Source organism: Triturus cristatus, chromosome 7 (assembly GCF_964204655.1).
Source record: "Triturus cristatus chromosome 7, aTriCri1.1, whole genome shotgun sequence".
NCBI lineage: Eukaryota > Metazoa > Chordata > Amphibia > Caudata > Salamandridae > Triturus > Triturus cristatus.
In genome coordinates, this window is record NC_140590.1 from 493,522,405 (window position 1) to 493,546,141 (window position 23,737).

Here is a 23,737-nt window from a genome sequence, read left to right on the forward strand (position 1 = left end):
TGCTGAACCTTTCATTAATTGAAGGGATAGTACCGGACAGATGGAAACAGGGGAAAATTCTCCCACTTTTAAAGAAACCATCTGCTGATCCTCAGACAGCAAGTACCTATAGACCTATCTCACTGCTTCCGGCCCTCTCTAAGACTTTGGAGAAATATATGAATCAGGTTCTCGGGGAGTTCATTGAATCTAATGGCATTTTACATCCGAGCCAATCTGGGTTCCGTGCTAATTATAGCACTGAAACAGCTCTCCTTGAGATATCTGAATCCATTAAAGCTACATTGGATAAGGGTGGGAAAGCAGTCTTGATACTGCTCGACCTTTCGGCAGCCTTCGATACCGTACTACATGACCTTCTTCTTGATCGTCTTTGGGAATACGGTATCGGCAGTACTGTCCTGCAGTGGTTCCGGTCCTACTCAACAAACGGTCAGCAAACAGTTTGGTCTCCCCCTTTTGTGGCACCCATTCAATCAATGAATGTGGGTGTCCCTCAGGGATCTATTTTGAGTCCAACTTTGTTTAATGTGTTTATGGCCCCCCTGGCATTGCTGGTCGAACCTTTCGGCGCCAGGATCGTTTCCTACGCCGATGACACGCAATTATTGTTTACGTGCGGTAAGGGCGAAGTCCTGGACGGGAAGAGGCTTAACCTTTGCCTATCCGCAGTATTTAGATGGTTTAACCAGAACCAACTATGCGAGAATGGTGGCCATCTAACATGTCTCCCCCGACCACCTTGGCTACCACGGTCAAGAATCTGGGGTTCAAATTGGATAATGACTTGTCCATGAAATCCCAGGTTCAAACGGTGGTGGGCCCCTGTTTTGGCCTCCTGAGGATGATGCACAACTTTCTTCCTTTACTCTCTGTGTCTCATAGGGAGATAGTGGTGCAAGCTCTAATATAGTCTCGTCTTGACTACGTGAACGTCCTATATTTAGGCCTTCCTGAGTATCTGATTAACCGGCTTCAAGTCACTCAGAACGCTGCCGCCCGTGCTATTTTTATGGCCGACCGCAGGACCCATATGACCCCACTCCTTAGAGTGCTACATTGGCTCCCAGTGCGTAAGAGGGTGTTTTTTAAGGCACTTGTACTGGCCTTTAAGGCTTTTCACAATATCGGCGCTCCGTATCTGAGAAACAGATGTCAGCAGTATGTTCCCTCTCGTAATTTACGGTCCTTGACGTCCTGTTTCTCACAGACCCCAAGGTTTCTACGCGCCCGTCTGGGAGTTCGCTCCTTTCAGGTAGTGGCCTCTGGGCTGTGGAACAATCTACCCATTGAGCTGCGCCGTGAAGAAGATCTCTTGTGCTTCCGTCATAAACTAAAAATGTTGCTGTTTGCATGATCGGTGGTTTTCGGAGTGACTACTGAGGGTTTTTGTCACTGGTCCCCCCTGGTATCGCCGGGACACTCCTGGGAGTAGCCGTGCGCTCTACAAATAACCAGTAACATTAACATATGCGTGGTCTCCACAACCCCAAAAAGATCCAAAATGTTTTGGCTTTTCCAGATAGACAGGATGCGCAAGTCGCGTTTCTTCAGAAGACGCATCTTACCAAGTATACGAAACAAAACGTGGGGGGTCGTTCGGCTGTGGTGCGTGTTGCTGCATCGTACTCTTCATATTCTAGAGGTGTGCTGATTCTAGTCAAGAGGGGGTACTCCTTTCACTTTAACTAAATCTGACGCCGATTAGCAGGGAAGGGTGCTTCTGGTTCAGGGCAAACTGGGTGGCACATTGGTGCTTTTCGTCAACACATACGGCCCACACATTGACGATCCAGCATTTTTTAACCACGTCTGATGGCATATTTCCACTCCCCCCCCACTGCAGTAATATGGGACGATGATCTAAATGTATGCCTAGACCCCAGGCTCGATCGCTCGGTGGGTGGGTGTGAGGGGGCAGGGGAAACAGGCTGCTCAGGTTGTAGATGAACTGATGGAGTCTGAGGGGCTTCAAGACATAGAGGTCCTGAAACCTCATTGGTAAAGAGGGCACATTCGTGTCTATTGCTCATGGCTCCGGGTCCAGGCTGGACTATTGGTTGGTTTCAAAGGAGGTGTGCCTCTAGACCGTCTCAGTTAAGCATCTAGCTAAAACGCTCTCTGACCACTCCACTGTCCTGTTAGAGCTTCATGTCCCTGCATGTGTTAGACCACCAATTCAGTGGAGTTTGCACCAATATTCCCTACAAGACCATGTGTTCCGGACCACGATTGGGGCTGCTATATCCACATTTTTTTTATTGAAAATGAGTGCTCAGTTGATAGCGCAGGCACTCTCTGGGAGGCTTTTAATGTTATGATAGGAGGGGAATGCATTGCGGCGCAGTCTGGCATTTTGAAAGATCTTCAGAACAGAATAAATAGCCTGGCTGCCAAGATAAGTGAGCTAGAATGTGTATATGAGCTAAGTCCCGCGCACGCTCTCCTACCACAAATTAGGAAATTGGTATCTGAACACAATCAGACAGCTGACCGGGAGGCGTTGCACAGCTCTAGGAGATGTAAGACGCGCTACTACAGAGAGGGTGGTACACCTAGTAGATCTTTGGCGCATAAACTGGCACTTCCTAAAGAGCAGAATCATATTACGGAAATGCTGGACGAAAACTCCATTGCTCATCACTCCACCCCGGAGATTAGTAAAGTGTTTGTTGATTTTTACACCAAGCTATATGGGACTAGGCCCTCGGCTAGCTAGGATGGAATTTCCCTGCTATCTGAACGACACTGCATTGGGATGGTTGTCTGATGGGCAGCGAGAATACTTGACACAGCCCTTTGATGTAGAGGATGTAAAAGAAGCTATATTGGCCCTCCCGGCCAGCAAGGCATCCGGAATAGATGAGCTGCCCAGTTAAGGCGTACGTTGAAGATCTAGCCCTGCGTCTGCTTGAGGTATTTGCGGAGGCCTATGAATCTGGCACCCTATCCTCCACCCTCAGGCAAGCTTTGATTGTTACCCTTCTAAAGCCGGACAAAGTTGCTAATAAATGCGAGTCATACAGGCCTTTGTCCCTAATAAACATGAATACAAAAATATTGGCTAAATTAATCGCCAACAGGCTACAGCCTCTGATCCCAAACTTGATACTTCCTGACCACTCGGGATTCGTCCCCAAGCGATTGACCGTACATAATTTACGGACTATTCTTGCTGTAATGCATAACCTAGACCCTGAACTCCCGGAGGCTACAGTGCTTTTGGATGCGGCGACAGCATTTGACTCGGTTCAATGGGGAAACAATTTTGTTGTGCTAAGGAGAATGGGAATGACGCCATTTTTTATGCAATGAGTCTGACTACTGTATACAGATCCGGTCGCCGGGCTGCGGGTAAACGGGTGGCCATTGGATGCATTCCCAATATGCAGAGGCACCAGGCAGGGCTGTCCACTTTCTCCAATGCTTTTTCCATTGGCGCATCAGCCGTTAGCGTGCAAGGTCCGCCAAAAGCACCCAGAGGCGGCACTGGGGTTCAAACAGTGCCCATTGGTTAACTCGATCTTTGCGGACAACATGATGCTATATGTCCATGAACTGGCCACGCAACTAGTGCCACTGCTTAGTGAGTACGTGTTGTTTGAGAGACACTCTTTTTGGATCCCATTTTCTCTAACATTCAGTCTCTGACTGCCGCACAACCCATTCCCCTTCCTTGGACTGATCATTTTTTGATCCCTTTTGTATGGGTTAGGCAGGAATCAAAAGTGGTACTGCCGAACATAAAAAAGTCCATTCGTACTTGGACAACCCTCTCTTGGGATAAGTGGGAAAATGAACTGGAAACCACCCGTCCCCCATTGTATTCTGATCAAGTAATGGCCGATGATATTTTTAATAATTGGCTGGAGGTCTCATTAGACAAAAGTTTGCCTAAGAAAAGGATTCAGGTGAAACCGGGCCCTAAGAAAAACCCGTGGTACTCTCCAGAACTCAGGAAACTTAAACAAGAGTGTAAAAGATGCGAAAGGCAATGGAGGAAAAGCTTCTCACTGAATGACAGAACTAAATATAGAAATGCGATTAGAGCCTATAAAATCGAGATTAAATCTGCACAAAGTACCTTCTTTCAGGGAAAAATAACATCTGCAGCCAACTCTCCGAGGGAAATTTTTCAGATCGCTAAATCTCTTTTGGCACCTCCCTCTCCTTGCCCCACCCGGGAGAATGCTCAATCCTGGTGTAACCAAATGGCAAACTTTTTCTCTGACAAAATTCAAACCATCTATAAATCCTTCCCCTTGAAGGCAGATACTCATTTGCTCCGTCAACTGGAGTCAGGGACAGAACAGCCTCTCTTGGTAGAAATCCCTCTGGTAGACGAGATGGAGATAGATGGAATTCTCACTCATCTTAAATCCGGCTCTCCGTCTGACCCTGCCCCTCCCACTGCTCTCTTTAAGATTAGGAAGACTATTTCATCAGCCCTGGTTGAACTTATTAATGCGTCGTTTCACACAGGTATTGTTCCTCCCCTGTGGAAAAAGGCAATGGTCAGGGCCGTGTTGAAAAAGTCCAACCTAGATGTGGAAGACTGGTCTAACTACAGACCCATATCTTTACTCCCCGGTGTCTGTAAAATGGCCGAGAAGCATGTTAACTCGCTGCTATCTAGCTTCCTGGAAAAGAACGCCTTGCTACACTCCTTGCAGACTGGTTTTAGGGCAAAACATGGTACCGAGACCGCGCTTCTGTCGGTGGTGGAGGAAGCCAGGAAGATCGTAGATAACGGAGGCTGCGCTGCAATTATCCTATTAGACCTCAGCGCAGCCTTCGATACTGTGAACCACTCACTTCTGATTAAACGGCTCCAAGACATTGGAGTTAGAGGTGCTGTATTGAAATGGCTCAGCTCTTTCTTGGAGGGCAGAGTCTTCTCCGTCTTTGCAGATGACTGCATCTCTGACCCAGAACCGCTCTCGTGTGGAGTTCCCCAGGGCTCAGCACTGAGCCCTACTTTGTTCAACATCTACCTGAGTTCACTGGGAAGCATCGTCACCCCGTTTGGGGTGCATATTGTCACCTATGCAGATGATACTCTGCTAATCGTTTCTTTGAACAATTATGACAACTCAGGAGGGGCTCTCACGGTATATCTGGAGAGAGTGGCTAACCGGGATGGAGGCATCCTACCTTAAGCTTAATGGATCAAAAACAGAAGTTATGTTTCTCGGAAATGCTACATCTATACCCGGTGTCTGTAAAATGGCCGAGAAGCATGTTAACTCGCTGCTATCTAGCTTCCTGGAAAAGAACGCCTTGCTGCACTCCTTGCAGACTGGTTTTAGGGCAAAACATGGTACCGAGACCGCGCTGCTGTCGGTGGTGGAGGAAGCCAGGAAGATCGTAGATAACGGAGGCTGCGCTGCAATTATCCTATTAGACCTCAGCGCAGCCTTCGATACTGTGAACCACTCACTTCTGATTAAACGGCTCCAAGACATTGGAGTTAGAGGTGCTGTATTGAAATGGCTCAGCTCTTTCTTGGAGGGCAGAGTCTTCTCCGTCTTTGCGGATGACTGCATCTCTGACCCAGTACCGCTCTCGTGTGGAGTTCCCCAGGGCTCAGCACTGAGCCCTACTTTGTTCAACATCTACCTGAGTTCACTGGCAAGCATCGTCACCCCGTTTGGGGTGCATATTGTCACCTATGCAGATGATACTCTGCTAATCGTTTCTTTGAACAATTATGACAACTCAGGAGGGGCTCTCACGGTATATCTGGAGAGAGTGGCTAACTGGATGGAGGCATCCTACCTTAAGCTTAATGGATCAAAAACAGAAGTTATGTTTCTCGGAAATGCTACATCTATATCCGTTGAATCTTGGTGGCCAGTTAGTCTTGGACCCCCTCCCATTTAAAAAAAAAAAAAACATAAAAAGCTTAGGAATCGTGCTTGACCCCAATCTTGATTTTAAGGAACAAGCACGAAAGGTTGCAGGTACCTGTTACGGTCTTTTGCGGATGATCAGGAGGATCCTCCCCCTGCTACCGTTTATGGCCAGAAGAATACTGGTACAGGCACTTATCCTGCCTAGGTTGGATTATTCAAATACTATTTATCTTGGAGCCCCATTGTCTACTACTAAAGTCTTGCAGATCATACAAAATTGTGCAGCCCGACTTTTGCTAAATATTCCCAAACGTCTATCAGCTAGGTCGGCACTCTCCTCATTACACTGACTTCCCATTCAGGATAGGATTACATTTAAAGCTATGTGTATTATACAAAAATCTTTAACTGGGAAAGATTCTACCTTGATTGAGGCCATGATGCACCTCTATCAACCACAAAGAACTCTAAGATCAGAGGGCAAATATTTGTTGACAGTTCCCAGAGTAAAACGCACCAGATGTGGAGGCCGTAGGTTCTCCTACTGTGGGGCGAAACTCTGGAACACCGCCCCTATGCACATCCGGTCTCAAAGCAATCATGCTCTTTTTCGTAAACAGTTAAAAACTCTACTTTTCCCTTGAATTACTATTGATGATCAGAGTGTCCGCTAGCGCGGGGATGCCTCCGGGTACCCAGGCGCTTTACAAATACTACTTCATTCATTCATTCACTCTGGGTTAGGTATAAACTGGGCAAAGTCCACTGTTTTCCCACTGACGGACTGCACCCAGGAGACGGCACTGGAGTACCCGCTCTCCTCGTCTGCTGACCCAGTGAAATACCTGGGGATTTGGGTGCACAGAGATCCTGACATGGTGCTCAAGATGAATTATAGACGCGTCATTACTAAGATCACGGACCAGGTTTCACGTTGGACTCGTTTGCCACCGTCACTGGCGGATAGAATTGCGGTCATGAAGATGTCTATTCTCCCCAAACTCCTCTATCTTTTTGTAAATATTCCAATTGCACTGAAGGCAGCCCTTTTCAAACTCTGCCGTCCAGTCTAACGGCTCTGGTATGGGCTGACAAGCAGTCTAGGTGCAGCTGGATCACACTGACACTGCCGTTTGAGCACGTGGGGTTCGAAGCGCCAGATTTAAGTCTATAGTACCTGTGTGCACAGGCGCAATTTGCTCATTATTGGAATTATCCTCAGCGATACCTGCCGCACTTGGCGGTGGAGGCGGACACTGCATTTCTAGTCCCGCTGGCGGCTATGGTCATGCATAGGGGTGAGGGCGGTGCCAGAAAAGGAGCTCAACCGGGTCAGATGCACTGCCCTGGCGTGGAGGACTCTGACTGCCCATGCAGGAAAGGATTATCTATATGCACCGGACATGCCGATTGCGGCACACCCAGGCATTTCTACGGCGCAGGAGCGCGGGCGCTGGGTGTCCTGCCGACTGTGGGTGTTGTGAAACTGGGGGACATGTATTTAAATGAGTCTTTTATATCCCTGAATGATTTTATGGCTGGTCACGCGTATAAAGCAATGCATGGCTTCACATATGCTATGCTGCGTGCGGCAGTACGAGCTCTGTACTCTGAGTTCCCGCAGGAGCCCAGAGTGTTAAAAGCGCTACAGGCGGTCGTATCGGTGGGGGACAGCAAAGGATTAATCAAGATTGTATAATGCATCCCAAAGGGAAAATGACAGGTCCAGCTCCCCTGCGCTCAACGAATTGAACAAGGAACTTGATCCCCCCCCATGTCCTGGGAAAACTAGGAATCTTGCTGTAAGCTGACTGGGCGCCTGACTGCCAACTGCAATCTTCGCATCATACATTTTATGTATTTTCATCAGATGGATTATACCCCTACGCAATTGCTGAGGTTTAGATTGAGGGAGGATGCGAGATGTATCAGATGTGGGAAGGATGGGGCCAATTTCATGCATTTGGCGTGGGGATGTCCTCTCATACACAATTTTGGCAGCAGGTTGTGAAAGTGATCTCTGATATGACTCTGGAACAAATTGCATGTACGCCAGAATTATGTCTCCTAGGGCTACTGCATAAGATCAAGCCTTGCAATAGGCGCATTGTTGCTATCTCTACATTATTTCCTAAACGTGATGTTGCCATGCACTGGGGCAGCAGAGCGGCACCTACCATGGTGAAGTGGATAAGATACTTATTATATTGTAAAGAACAATTGGAGATATATGCAGAGGAACTGCCAACGCCTTCTAGGCCCAGAGATTTCTGGGCTCCACTGACCACATACTTGTTGGAACACCCGGATTGGACCTAATCGATAGTAGCAAAACCTGTCTGTGCAGAAGGGTAGGTCACTGCAAACTCTACACACTCTTCTTGCTGCTATTACTGTTGCAAAAAATAACTTCTTGTATTGCAAATGCTGTCACTTGTGTCTGGGCATTACTGTCGAGTTGGGGCGGTGGGGTGGGATGGGGGACATAAAGTTTAAAAACAATGCCCCATCTTATCTGTCATATACTTGATGTGCAGCGAATGCTCCTAAGTGCGCGGTTGATGTACCATGCAGTATTACGTTTTTTTTTTAAAGAAAGGGAGGGGCAGCAATAGTGAGGGCAAATTGTAATGATATCCCATACAACACGTAGACCAAAGACACTCTACACTTCTGCACCATACAAGAGACACAGGAGAACACATGAACACTAGACAGCATACGAAATGTCAGAATAAGCCAAAGTGAAGACAACATGTTCAAAATATTAATTTTATAAGCACCATGAAATATCATAACATTAAAACAAACAAAAATATATTAATAGTTGTAAAATTATAAATATAGCACACAAATAAAAAGTAGAAGAGGTATTTGGGGTGACACGTACAAGGGCATTCTTCCAGGCACTGCCCATCACTACAACAGGAGCACCTCAGGAGGTCTATCTGCTTTTACTTGGATTCAAAATAGATTTTCAAAAATGGAGAAGGACGGTAATATGTAAACTGTCATATGTGTGGTGACAGATCAAGAACCAAAAGAACTTCTTATGCCTTATTGAGAGTCCAAAATGTCGGTGCCCCAACAAACCGAATAGCCAGATAAAGGGGCGATACTTGCCTCTAGGTGTCCAAAGGTCTGGACAAGAGGGATCACCTCCAGGCTGTGCACCTTTGCCAGCTTCTGAATTTCATCAATCTCAGTAAGGCTAGATAAGGAAGCAAGAAAAAGGTGTCAAAAGCTGCTATATGGAGTAGCACCTCACCTCATATACTGCAAACAATGTTAACACAACACCACATCAGCTTCTCATTTGTAAACTAATTGGCCATTTGCACAGAAAATCAATCAAGTTCGTAACACATGAATATTCACGCAATGAGGACTAACCTCAGAAGGACTGTGCCTAATTTGTAACTATATTTACGTATATATATTAAATGTTACCCTGTAATCATCTGTACGTAGCATGTAGTGCTGTAGAGTCACATGCTCTGCATATTCGTGTCATCTATTGTTGGACATGGACACTTAAAACTTGTTTTTCTTCAAGGACGTTCAAGTCACAAGACCTGTTGTGACTCCATCCTTTGTCCACAATGCAGCAGCACAGTGGGTCTACCTCAGATTGTTTTCCGCACAGCGGGCAAGCAGTGTAAGTGGAGTGCACTGTTGAAGCTTCAGTGTGGGATCTAGGAAGTTAAAGTACATGGAAAAATATCTGAAATCATTGCTTGATTCGGGGAAGGAGGGTGGGTGCATGTGGATTACCGTACTACGTGCTGCAAACAGATAGTTACAGAGGAAGTAAAATTTTCCCATGTTCTGTTCATAGCATGTGTGGCTGTACATATACATGCTCTGCATTGACTACAAAGCAGTTCCTTTCCAAAGCGCTGGCTAGCGAGCAGATGATGCAGTTGTTTGAAAGAGTTTTTTAAAGGCCACTTGGCTAGCTAAAGCCTGTTGGCATTTAAGAACGTCAACACAACAAAGCTTGGTGAAAGTATTTGGCAGTGACGAAATAGCAGCCTTGCGAATATCAGTTAAAGGGAGATTACCCAAAAAAGGTAGTTTTGCTTATTTTTAACATGTATGGCGTACAGGTGGTTATAGTAATTTTCAATACACTTTAACTGTCCATCAGGCCAACTTTGGAAATGGCATTGGCCTGGTGAGGCTTAACGGAGGCCGCAAAAGTTAACTAGACTTTCTAAAGGGCGTAGCCATATTAATGTAGTAAATAAGTGCTCTCTTAACATTCAAAACATGAAAGGTCCGTTATGTCACAGACTCTGGTTGTGGTAAAAAGAAAGGCAAATCAATAGTTGGTTCATATGGAACGGTGAAACAACTTAATGCAGAAATCTGGGGTTAATACTGAGAACTATCCTGTCTTTATGAACCTGAAGGAACAGTTGTTCTTGAACTATAAGAGCCTGACGCTCCCTAATACGACTGAGGGAGGTGAATGAGATTAGCAAATTGACCTTCCAAGACAAGAAATGTAAATGACATGAGTGTAGAGTTTCAAAGGGAAAACCCGTAAGTTGTGTGAGAACTACATTAAGGTTCCAGGCAGGTGCAAGAGGTGTTCTTGGTAGTATTACCCTCTTTAGACCCTCCATGAATGCTGTAGTGACTGGTATTATAAACAGAAGTGTTTTGTCTGTTTTGGAAGTACACTGCCACTGCTGTTAAGTGCAAGTGTGTCGAAGTGTAGGCCTGCCTTTTAGTAGTAAGTAGTAAGTGTAGGAGATAGAAATACTGTCTAGCACAGAACCTTTTAGACGATGTAACTGCTTGGAAATGCAGTAATGCATAAACCTTTTCAGTTTGGCGGCATTTCTGGCATGACTGGTAGGCATGCATGCTTCCAGTAGAATAGCCATGCATTTCTCTGGCAGGTTTAGGTAAGCAAACTCTAGGAACTCAGGTGACGCTGTTTGGGATCTAGGAGTCTGAGCTGACCCTGATGCTGAGTGAGAAGGTCTGGTATATGTGAAAGCTTCTTCAGAAGGATGACTGGCATCTTCAGGTGCATCAAATATCAGGAGTGTCTGGCCCAGGATGGTGCCACTAGGATGAGAATTTTGGACACCTATCACATACGGGATGTAGTGGAGGGGTGGAAAAGCATAGACACATTTCTCTGGTAAGTTCATCCAGTGTGCATTGCCCATGGATCAAGGGTGTGGGTACTTGGAGGTGAAGTTTTGGCATTTTACATATTCAGGAGTGGGGAAGAGATCTATTGTTGGGAGTCTTGCACCATTGGAAGTACTTGCGAGAACTTGTGGGTGAAATTCCCACTTATGAACTTGTTGATATGTCCTGTTAAGGGGAATTGTAAAGTCATTCTCCACTCCCAGCAAATGCTCTGAGAGCAAGTTAATGCTGTCGCAGATTGCCAAGTGCCAAATGTTTTGTACTAGCGAAGATAGCTGGGGAAGCGGGTGCCACCCTGCCTCTGGATATAGAGCATGGCTGTACTGTTGTCCATTTATTGTAGTATTGTTTTCCCTCCTATGAGTAAAAGGAAAGCTTTGAGAGCTGAAGATCCAGGTAGTTCATATGGTGATAAGGGGTCCAGAGTCCCTGGACTGCTATGTGGCAGATAAATGCTACCCACTCCACCATAAGATGCATTGCTGGTCATGGTCATATGCGGAAGATGGTCAATAAAAGGTCTGCCGAGTAACAGATTGTTGCTGTTTACCAAAGCAAAGAATGCAGAGCCCTGTTCGTTACCAACACTAGATCCTCCCACTTTGACGATGCTTGTGCCCATAGCCTCACAAGGCATTTCTGTAGGGTTGTATATGCAATGTGGCATATGGTACAACTGTTATGCATGAAGCCATCATTCTCAACAGTTTCATGACAGAAAAGTAATAGGAAAAAGAGGCAACAGCTGTTGGAATGCCATTACCCTCTGGACAGTCTGGTATGCCTTGCGTTTCACTGTGTTGAGAACTGACCCAAGGAAGGGCTAGATTTGGAACTGCAGGAGCTGTGATTCTTTACACATTCAATCAATCAATCAATCAGGGATTTGTAAAGCGCAATACTCACCCGCGAGGGTCTCAAGGCGCTGCGGGTGGGTATGAGCAGCTCTGTTGGGGTCATTCGAAGAGCCAGGTTTTGAGGTCCTTCCTGAATTGGTGCAGTGTCGGGCTCCGCCGGAGGTGAAGGGGGAGTTCGTTCCAGGTCTTGGCTGTGAGGTAGGAGAAGGACCTTCCACCTGCTCTGGTCCTGTAGAAGCGTGAGACGGTGGCTAGTGAGAGTTCGGCTGAGCGGAGGTTTCTCTTGGGGGCATGGAAGGAGATGTGGTTGTTGTGGTAATGGGGTCCAGTGTTGTGGAGGGCCTTGTAGGCTTGCATGAGCAGCTTGAAGTTATTCTTCTCTCGACGGGAAGCCAGTGGAGGTCGTGGTTGTGTTGGGAGATGTTGTGCTGTGGGATGTCGGGGATTAGTCTGGCAGCGGTGTTCTGGATGGTCTGGAGTTTGCGAGGAGTTTTTTGCTGATCCCGGCGTAGAGGGAGTTGCCTAGTCCAGTCTACTGGTGATGAGTGTGTGAGTGACGGTTTTCCTGGAATCGTGGTGGATCCACTTGAATGTCTCACGTAGTATGTGGAGGGTGTTGAAGCATGCAGAGGAGACGGCGTTGATCTGGAGATTCATGACGAGTGATGAGTCCAGTATGATGCAGAGGTTACGTGCATGGCCCATTGGGGTGGGTGAGTTTCCGATGGTGGGGGTCCACCATGCGTCGTTCCATGGGCAGGGGGTGGAGCCGAGGATGAGGATTTCTGTTTTTTCCAAGTTGAGTTTCTGGCAGCTGTTCCTCATCCAGGTTTCGACGGCTTTCATCCTTTCTTGGAAATTGTGCCTGGTGATGTAGGGTTCCTTGGTGGGGGAGAGGATAAGCTGGGTATCATTGGCGTAGAAGACAATGTTGAGCCCGTGGTTTCTGACAATGGTTGCGAGGGGGCCATGTAAACGTTTAATAGGGTGGGGCTGAGAGAGGATCCTTGGGATACTTCGCATCGATCTCTGTCGGTTCTATGTGGAAGGGCGGGAGTCTTATTATCTGAAACCTGGGTTGTAGAGTAGAGAGACAGCTTTTTGAGTGTATGCTAGGCATTGACATTTGCTGCTGCTTTTGAGAAGCCAGTACTCTAAGTCGGAAAGCTGTGAAAGGCAATTCTGCGCAGGTGCGCCGCTACAACCATTAGGTACTTTAAGAACGCCCTTAAAGCTGTTGTAATTCAGAAACGAAGCACAATAAACCATCAGTGTCATCCACATTCCATGAACTGGAGGTACTGATGATGAGCTGGGTCGATTGAGATATGAAACTATGCATCTTTGAGATCAAGCGTGTCCATGAACTCACCTTAGTGCAGCAGGGGGATGATGTCCTGTATAGTGACCATTAGAAAGTGTTTGGAGAGAATGAACGTATTCAATGACTGAAGGTCAAGGGATGGCTGGGGGGAGCCGTTCTTTTTTTGAGATATAAAAGTAAAGGGAACACACTTCCTTGCTACCTTGGTTTGCAGGTATTAGTCTATTGCCCCCTTTTGTACAAGTGCAGGAATCTCATTCTGTAGGAGATGAAAGTGGTCTGAATTTAGTATGCCGTGGCATGGTAGGATGTTGGGAGAGGAGGGTGTCAAACTGGAGGAAGTAACCTTCCCACACAATGGAGATCACCCACTGATCTGAGGTGATGTTTTCCGACTGATTTAGGAAGTGATTCAGCCTGTCACTGAAAGGTGTTATGTGGTAGGGTAAGAGAAGGTGAGTCACTGCTTTACAGCAGAGGAACCACTTGCAGCATCACCTCTTCCTTTACCATGGCCGTTCCTCTAAGGCCCCCTAATGAAAGGTCTTAGGATGCTTGGGGTCCTGAAAGGACTCCTATTATTACAGACAAGGGGGTCGCAAGTTAGAGTCCCCTAAATTGAAACCTTCCTAGTTTGCTGCTTGTTAAAGGCTGACCTGAGACTGCGGGACAACCATAGGTGTAGCTCTGTCTGTATCTTTCTTTATTTTGTAAAGCATCTGGTTCACCTGAGGGCCAAACAGATGCTCATCGTCGAAGGGTACATTTAATAGGTGCTGTTGCACCTCTGGTCTAAACCCTGACATCCTAAGCCAGGGGTGCCTGTAAAGGAAGATGCTGGTAGTGATGCCCCTCACTGCTGTATCTGCTGCGCCATGGGCAGATCTCATATCAGCATTATTATTTATAGTTTTGCCCTCAGTGAACACTCCGTTCCCTTTTTCAGTGGTCCACTGGTAGGTGCTTCAACAGCTCCTCCATCCTTCTCCTCCCAGTGGTAGCTATTGTTTCAGGAGAGAAGGCCCACCAAGTTGGCAATATGACAATGTGTAGCTACCCCTAGTGCTACCCTTTTGCCTGTAGTGTCAGTCTTTAGTAGGGAGAGTATCTTCCATGGCCTGTGCAGAGGCCCTCTTACAGACATTCTGAACTACAAAGATGTCTGGGACTATTAGTCACATACTGTAAGCTGGGTCATTTGGTCTATGCATGGGGCTACCACCCTAACCTTTACTAGCTCCATGAAATTCTTATTGGCAAACCTCAGCACAGGTAAATAGTGTGCCATAACTAGGTACCATACATTCGGTTTATGACAAGGTTTCAACCAAAGGTTGTCCGCATCATTCACCGTCTGTTGTTTTATGTGGTGATGTTGTGTTGCCCTCTGAATTACTGCATGGTATGCAGAAGTGTATTCTGGTAGGGATGGATTTATAGGGTATGACTCCAAATCAGGGTTCTCCTGTAGGACTACAGCACAATCCTCCCATGTTGGTGGTTTGGCAAGAATCTTGTCATTCTTCTGGTGGCAGAAGATCTTCTTGTATTTCAGCCAGAACATCTTGCAGCTTCTTATAAATGGAAAGCTCTGAGATGTCCGTTCTCAGCATCAAGGGTGATTTCAGCATCAACCTTGGTGCCGGTTGTGGGGTGGGTCTCTTTGAGAAAATGCCTCTATTTGTATGGTCACCTCCAACGTTTTGGACTGATGCTTCTGTTTTTTTACTCTTAGCATACACTAAGGCCTGATAGTTATCATGTAATAGGGAATTAGAAGTAAGTTAGTTTATGCAAATTGGTATAGGCCAATCAAACATACACATTTAAGGGTCAGGGCACTCTGACCCTTAAATGTGTATGTGTGATTGGCCTATACCAATTTGCATAAACTAACTTACTTCTAATTCCCTATTATAAGGTACCTGGTGTACCCAGGGCCTGTACAGAGCGTCCCCTCAGGGACTGCAGCACTTGTTATGCCAAGGGAACCAAGTAGCCTATTGGCTAGGGACCGTAACCTCTCCTAAGGGCACTTTCTGGGCATAAAAGGGACACCATGGCACCGAGACCTCAGACCTCGGTTGGACAGGAGAAGAGGACCGAAGAAGGACAGCACTGCCGGCCCTGGAGCTGGCAATAAAGAGGGTGCAGCAAAGCTGGACTACACCTGATGCTCCTTGGGCTAGCGAAGATATGACTGTGCATGTGGTGTCTTGCTCATGGCCTCGGGTGCCCCAAACCCAAACAGAAGTAGAGACTTCAAGAGTAAGTTGGTTGAATTCCTGTCCACAGCACAGGGCCACAAAAGCTGAGGGAGCCCGACTGAGTGGTTGGTAGCCCAGATTACTAGATCGTCGCTCCTCGTTGCAGCCCAGCACGGGAGACCAAGACCCGATGCTCCAAAGTTGCACCCAAGTCTGCTGGACCCAGGAGAGTCGCCAGAGTGCAGCCTGGTCACCCAGAAGGAAAGTTATTGCCAAAAGAAGGGAAACGCTGGTTTCGTAGTTCCCGTGACTGTCACAACTTGCTCCCTGTGTTCCCGTGCCCACCACCAGGGGGCTGAATTGTCGGACTCTCCAGTGTCATAATAAGCTACTGGACCCTCCCCTTCATGCATATTCTAACTTCCAGCCATTTGGACACCATTGGGGAATTGACATCCATTACCAATCCATGCCAGGTTTTGTGAAAGCCAGCCTGCTCATGCTTGAAGTCAGCCTGCTAATGTTTGACACTCCATTACCTAGAATTCCCTGCTCACTGCTTCGTCTCAACCCCTGCAGGCCAAGGATGGGTGGAGGAATTCAGCTCACCTGTCGCTGGCTGCTGCTAGCCTGCTCACACCTGATGAATGTAATTACTGTGAGCTCTTTTAAGCCCCAGCTCCCTTCAGTACAGGGTTGGTCAATGTAGCTGTTTTCCGGTGATACCGATCCTTGTTTCCTGAGCCTTTGATATCCCTTGATTCCTGAGCTATAGTTAATCCTCGTTCCTTCATTCCTGAGCTATAGCTGTTCCTTGTGCCTGAATTACCACTGCCTGCAGTGTTACCTTGTTTCCTGAGTTCCTGAGCTATAGCTATTCCTTGTACCTGAATTATCACTGCCTGCAGTGCTACCTTGTTTACTGAGTTCCTGAGCTATAGTTATTCTGTGTTCCTGTTCCTGGGCTTCAGCTATTTCTTGTTCCTGATTTGCACTGCTTGCAGTGTTCTCTTGACTCCTTGTTTCCTGAGCTGTAGCTATTTCCTGTTTCCTTGAACCAGTACTGCCTGCAGTGCTACCCTGACTCCTGAAGCTTTAGTAATTCCCTATTCCTGAACTAGCACTGCCTGCAATGCTACCTTGACTCCTGAGCCTTAGCTCAATTTTTGTTCCTGCCCCAGCACTGCCTTCTATGCTACTTTCTTTTCTTGATTCCTGAACCTGCACTATTCTAGTATACCCTTGTAGCCTTCCCTTCTGTATATCCTTTTCCAGTCCCTGCCTTTCTTCCCATTTCCTTGGTTCCAGTTCCTAGTTTGCTGTCTTTCTATTCTGCTGTCTTGCTTCTAGTACCTTGTATGTTTGTTACTTGCTTTCTGCCAAGTGTGCCCTGTGATTTCCTTCCTTTCATGTTAAGCACTCCTCCTTGCTAGCTCTTTGTCTATTGCGCTTGTGTTTAGTTCTACCCCCTTGCTGTTACTGCCTTGCGTGTTCCTGTTTTATCAACAGGATTCCAGGGCACAGCTGACTACCTAGATGGTGCTTCTTGTTCACTGTGAGTATTGTCTTTGAGTTGCATTTATAACATCACCATAGGTATAAGCTCCACAGACCCTGCCTTTGCACTCATATCCTATATGTGAGTATTTGCAGTCAGTATCTGTAACAGCAATTGTAGGTGAGAAGCTTACTGAGCTTCAGTCTTACCGTGTGGAGCTCCTGAGTGCTTTACCCCACACTCCCCTTTATTGTTAATGTTGTATTATATATATGTCTTGCACGTCCGTCCTGGGTGTAGTTAATCTGAATGCTAAACTGCCTTGTGAGTGCCCTTCCTTTCTGAGTCTTTGCCATCTTGTATAGGCTTCCCGTTTGGATCCCTTTTCTTCCTCTGATTTGTTGTGTGATCCTGAGCTAAGCCTATGTTTGTACTCCTCTCTGTGTACGTTTTCTACCCCGTTCCCAGTCCTCCTTGCCCAAGTCCCTGACTGTGTTCCTGACATAGTCCCGGACAGTCCCTGACAGTGACTAGTAGTCCAGTGGCAACTGGAGTTTTGCTGGATCACAGAACATTCCGAGGGACGTCGATCCCTGGGGCCAAAATTGCCCCAACTGGACTGTGGAGTAACCCCAGGAGGAGCCTCCGTCAACCACATAAGTCAATGGCAAGGGACCACTAACACTGGAACTGGACTGGAGACTGCTTTTCTGGCCAAGCTAACTGTTTCTTCAGACCTTGCTGGTCCCCTTGACTGGCTCCCCGTAAGAGCTGGTGGCCCAAAGTACTTCCAAGTAACCACATTAATCCTGTTTGTAACTTTTAATTGAAACATTTCTAAGTGTCAAATTCGTTGAATTTACTTGTTCGTAGTGGAGTGAAAAAGTGTGATTTACGGTTTCTTTAAGTATTTATATCTCTAGAACCTTCTGGTGAATTGTTTTTCATTTTGGTATCTATAAATTCATAAAAGCATAAGTTACTTTTATAAATTGGTGTCATATTGCTTAAGAGTCGTTTTCTTTCTTCTTTGGTCATTTTGGTGCCGTTTAAATTCTTTACACTTGTTCCTTTGCTGGAGCCGGACTGCTTGAAGCCACAGCTACCCAGGGTTGAGCTAAGGTTTAACAAACGGGGTCTGACTAACGACACCATGTAATACACCTCATTTCCTCACAGTCTCGAGGTCGGTGACAGAGGCTTTGTAAGAGGTTTTCAGCACGTTCTTGCCTGCACTGGGGTAATTTTGACTCCAAGTGTCACTTTTCGGTCCTGAAAAGGCAGTGCAATGTGGTGCAGTCCAGTGTCCTTGTGTGGAGCCATATTGGGTTCCTATGCAATCTTGCAAGCCCAAGGTGTCCTGGCTAGAGGCACTGGTCTAGCCGATCAGATAACTCGTCCCACAGGACTAGTACCAATCGTATGGGACTGAGAAGACCGATGGTAAAAAAAGCCCTCTTAACCAATGAAAGTGCTGTATTTGTTTATTTTTTTATCTGCTCTGCTGCAGGAGTACCGCTGTGCTTTGCGGGATCAACAATCCAGCTATTACTTTATTTTAAACCTTAATGTCTCAATAACAGCTGAACAGATTTACACCAAATCATAAAAACATGTTTTTTGAGTAAAGATTTGCTTTTTTGCCAAATGTGTTAGAATTTCGTTTTTTTTTCTGTATCGCGTCCCAAAATTCTTATGGAAATTTGCCTAGGAAAAAGACGTTTTGAGACCCTCTTTTTTTTTTTTTGCCCCACTTGATGGATCACATAAAACTTTCCAAGAAGGAGCCAAAGTGAAAGTTTTGTGAAGATTTGTCTAACTGCACTAAAGTTATTAGCAAAACAAAATGCTCTACCTATGTAAAATCTGACCTAACCATAACGATCTGAGATATAATATATATATATATATATATAGTTCAATAAAAAAACACAAAGGTTACGGGGACGTTATAGCTAAGCTGACATTTCACTCGTACTAAACCAGAGAAATGTAGCCGTTATAGTTTCCCTAGTTAACTATAACTTGGGCCTCTGCATTGCACTGCTTATGACCTCACATATTGATGTCACCGACCATATCATGAGTGACGTAATATGTGAGGTCATAAGCAGTGCATTGCTGGTGCGCAAGTTATAAGTAACTCAGGTAACTATAACGGCTGAATTTCTCTGGTTTTGTACGTGTGAAATGTCAGCCTAACTATAACGTACCTGTAACCTTTGTTTTTTTTGTGTGAATATCTTAAGTTTTTGAAAATTCTATTTGCTAACTATAATGTCCCTGTAACCTTTGTGTTTTTTTAGTGAATTTCGAAGGTTTTTTAACTAGCAGTGACGTTTGCAGAGTGGTGGAGAAAGGGGACGGGGCCTCCAAACAGCTCTCAGGAATTCCGCTGCGTAGGACTTACAGGAGGTAACATGAGTGCTTTTTGGCCCACGAGGTCCCCCTGGAGCCAAGGGGACTTTATCACCCAACTAGTAGTGCGCCTGGAGGCACATTTGCAGAGTGGTGAAGAAAGGGGGCATTGCCTCTGACAACTTCTCAGCAATCCTGCTGTGTGAGACTTACCGGAGGTAACACAAGGTCATTTTATTTTATTTTTTCTATTTTGTTATTCCTTAATTGGAGGGGAGCGGAGTGGCATCCCCCGGGGCATGGATATCTCATTGTAGCCCACGGGGGATCCACTGCGAATCAAGCCAAATTGTTTTTTTTTTTAAAGAAATGCTTTTTTGGCCCTTGGGGTCCCTGAACAGGCCTAAGGGGTCAGGGTGTTTCTTGTTTTTTTTAAATTTATTTTTTATAACCAACTTTTTATTTATTGAGAGGTGAGATCAGTCAGAATACACAGCTGTGTGCCTACAACCACTGTGGCCGGCAGCAGAAACATCATAGCTTCATAAGACAAATGCGATAGAGCAGAGCATATCTCATGTACCTCACATCATAGGTCCAGCTGTATACTCTATACACAGGGTCATCTCCCCGCCCACTGGACATTGCGTCCCACCGTCTCCCTAACGTGCACACTCGTTAAAATACTTGTAACATTGCCATGTCAGCCGCAGCACGGCTCAGCTTACCACACCTAGCGTGCCTGTTGCCCCAAAGCATGCCTGCAGACGTGTTCACACAAGCCTGGAAATCAGATAAAACAAGTGCAGCTGGTATTGCAGCCTAGTCTGTAACAGGAGCCCAGCGAAACCAAGCCGAGAGGGCACATTTCCAAATCCAGCGTCTATCACTACCCTGCGCAGGTCAAGTATACATTACGCTCTAAGCCAGACCTGTGCTAATTTCGTTCGCTATGACATATACATTTCTTACAGTGCATTGCGAGGCTCCCCGTCCAACCCGCAACCCTCAAGAAGTCTGGGACGAATGGCGAAGTGCTGCCGCTCTATGATACCATGGCACTGTCGCATCGCGCAACCTCTATGATTCCTGAAAAGAAGACAAACCAGGAAAGAAGGGGAGAAGGCGGGAGGAGAGGGGGGGAGCGCCGGGAGAAGGGGGAGTGGACCTGGCGGGGGCGGCAGGAAATTCAGGGCCTCGCTGCCCTTACTCGGCTTATCTCTCTTAATCTGGGCGTGCTGTCCCCAGGGGGCCCATAGTACATTCGTGGTGATATGTAAAAGTGTAGTGAGGGAGTAAGACCATAGCGCACACACCCGGAGTTAGGGACCCTCCGATGATAAGGACAGTTGCCCTGCGGACCTCAAAAATACCCCCAGGTCAGTCGGGCTGATCTCATCATCAAACAACTTTAGGGCCCGCAATCGCGGCGGTTGTAACCTAGCATGCTCTATCCCCCCCGGGTGGTCCACCAAGGGCTTCCAAAGGGTCCGGAACCTAGTTTCCCTAAATTGAAGGCGTGCCGTGAGCAGCTCCATCGCCACCACCTGCCATAGGCGGGCAAACCACACATTAATGGAAGGCGTCTCCGCCTTCTTCCAATATAACGCTACTGTTTGCTTTGCTGCGCCCAGCATGTGGAGGCTCAAGTGCCAATCACGGCCCGTCATGGCTCGCCTTGACGTTGGTCAGAGGCCCAAAACGATCGTGAGCAGGTCCTCCGGCAGGGGGTAACCCAGCACCCGCTTAATGTGGCTGAGGACTTCCTTCCAGTAGATAGTCAAAAGCGGACACGTCCACCAAACATGGATGAAGTCACCCAACGCTTGAGTGCAGCGCCAACAGAGCGGGGACACCTTAGGGAACATCTTCTGGAGTCGGACAGGAGTATAGTACCATTCGGTCATCACCTTGTAAGCCGATTCTTGTTGGGGAATGCTACGGAATGTTCTGGGAATATCGCTCCAAAGCCTTGCCCACTGAGCAGGAGTAACACCTGAGCCGGAGAGGTTCTGCCACCGCAGTTGGTATGGGTGGGGACCAAGACGCTGTGTATGCTGAAGCACTTTGTATATGCGGGAGATGAGACCCTTATAAGTGCCAAACGTGCGCGCCAATTGCTCAAACGGAGTGTATGGCCGCCTGTGCCAGAGAGAAGCCCTGCACCCAATGCCGAAGTTGTATATATTGGAATTTGTCCTTTTCCGTTAGTCCAAATTCCCGTTGGCATTGTGTGAAGGATTTGAATTCCCCCCTCACAAATAGGTCTCGAATCGTCCTACAACCAGATTCAGTCCAGTTCTCAAAGTAGGGCGGGCGACAGGCCGGCGGAAACTGTGGGTTGCGAGCTATAGGGGTGTGGGGGGAGGGGAAGGTGGTGAGGCCCCTGCGGACCGTCACCCTGTCCCAGATCTCAAGGACCGTCTTAGTGGGAACCGCCATGTACGCACTGCGGTGGCGCGCCGCTCGAGGCAGCCAAGCATGGTCCCAAATCGGGCGACACGTAACTGCCCTGTCCATGTGGAACCAAACTTTTTCGCTTTCCCACGCCCCCCATTCCAGAACGAAGCAGAGTTGTGACGCCCAATAGTAGTCCAGTAGATTGGGACAGGCAAGACCGCCCCTGTCCCGGGGGAGCTTCAGTATTTTGTTAGAAAATCGCGGCTTCTTACCTCCCCAAATGAATGAGATCAGTTTACGTTGTAACCCTTGGATATGGTGTTCCGGTATGGGCGTCGGCAGGGTTTGAAAAAGATGGAGGATCTTTGGCAATATGGACATCTTAATTGCGTTAAGGCGACCAAGCCAGGAGAGCGGCAGAGTTTTCCAGGTGCGCAAGTCTTCCAAAACCGAGCGTTTGCACTCCTGCCAATTGGCCTGAGTCCAGGTGGCCAGGTCCGGAGTCAGGTTAAGGCCAAGGTATCTCACCGAACCGCTCGCCCATTGGTAGGGGGCGCAAGTCCGTAACGCTGCAATCTCCTCCTCTGGGATCGTGAGATTAAGCGCCCAGGGCTTTGTGTGATTAATTTTAAGCCCGGAGGCACGCTCATAGGTTTGAAGCAGCGAGTGTGCCGCCGGAAGCGAGCTTAAGGGGTCAGACAGCGTGAGGAGAAGGTCGTCAGCAAAGAGGGCGATCTTATGGTCTCGGCCCCTAAGGGGGATGCCCTTGACAGCCGGGGACTGGCGAATGAGGATAGCAAGCGGCTCCACCACTAGGGCAAAAAGCAGGGGTGACAGGGGGCAACCCTGCCGGGTGCCCCTACAGATGGGAAAGGGCTGCGTGAGCTGACCATTCACTCGCACTCTAGCCGCGGGGGAGACATGAGGAGCCATAATGCACGCCTCCATTTTAGGTCCAAGCCCTATCTTCCGTAGAACTGCGCGGAGGAACGCCCAGTCCACCCGGTCGAACGCCTTTTCAGCGTCGAGTGACAGGAGCCAGGCCGGGATTCCCCAGTGCCTGGCCTTCCCTACAATGTGGGCTATGCGACGTACATTGTCCGCACCCTGGCGTTGATGGATAAACCCCACCTGGTCTGGGTCAATAAGGTGGGGCAAGTGGGCACCAAGTCGTTTGGCAAGAATTTTGGTATACAGTTTGAGATCGGTATTTAGTAGGGCTATGGCCCGGTAAGAGGAGCAGAGGGTGTGATCCTTCCCCGGCTTCGGTATGAGGGCGATCTCAGCCATCGCCATATCTGGAGACGGCTCCCCCGATTCCGCAAATGAATTGAATAGCCGTAGGAGGTACGGCTGTAACTGCGGCAGGAAGGTACGGAAAAACGACACAGGGAGCCCGTCAGGCCCAGGCATTTTGCCCAATGGGAGGTCTCTCAGAGCGCCCGCTATTTCCTCCAGTGTGATAGACTCCTCCAGAAGCTCAGAGTGGTGTTTACTCAGTGGCTCCCAATCACACTCGCCCAGAGCCGCCGAGATCAACGCGGGCTCCGGCGGGTCTCCCACATAAAGAGAGGAGTAGTAGTCGTGGAACGCTTGAAGCTTCGCAGATTCAGTGGTCACCCAAGCTCCCCCTGCCCCCTGCAGCTTTGCGATATGAGCCTTGGCCGCCCGCGTACGCAAGCGCGAGGACAGTGCCCACTTTGTCCCCGCCTTCGTAAAAACGCTGTCGGAGCGCGAGTAGCGCCCGCTCCGCCTTGTTCGTCCTATGCGCGCGTAGCTGACCCCGGAGGACCGCTAAACGCCGCTTATGGGCTGCCAGGGGTCGGTCCTGGTCCATCTTTTCCAGCGTCTTAATTTCGCGGGCAAGCCTAGTTTCATATAGTTGGGCCTCTCGCGCCCGAGCGACAGCTATAGCTGCGAGGGTGCCCCGTATCGTGGCCTTGAAGGCATCCCACACAAGAGGGAGAGGGGTCCCTGGTAGATCATTATTCTCAAAGTATGCCAGTATGGCCGCCTGAATTTCCTCCCTGTCAACCGGGTCCCGCAGGACGTGGTCCGGGAACCGC

At 47.8% G+C, this 23,737-nt stretch overlaps 1 protein-coding gene across 7 annotated transcripts in view; it reads right to left on the reverse strand.

The window, feature by feature from the left end:
- The window catches only part of HEXD (hexosaminidase D), a 167,312-nt gene that overhangs the window by 107,286 nt on the left and 36,289 nt on the right, over positions 1-23,737 (reverse strand). For all 7 annotated transcript variants that reach the window (XM_085616862.1, XM_085616858.1, XM_085616861.1 and 4 more), the window contains exon 4: positions 8,979-9,066. In XM_085616862.1, the coding sequence (XP_085472988.1) occupies positions 8,979-9,066 (88 nt within the window). The remainder of the gene's footprint in view (positions 1-8,978; positions 9,067-23,737) is intronic.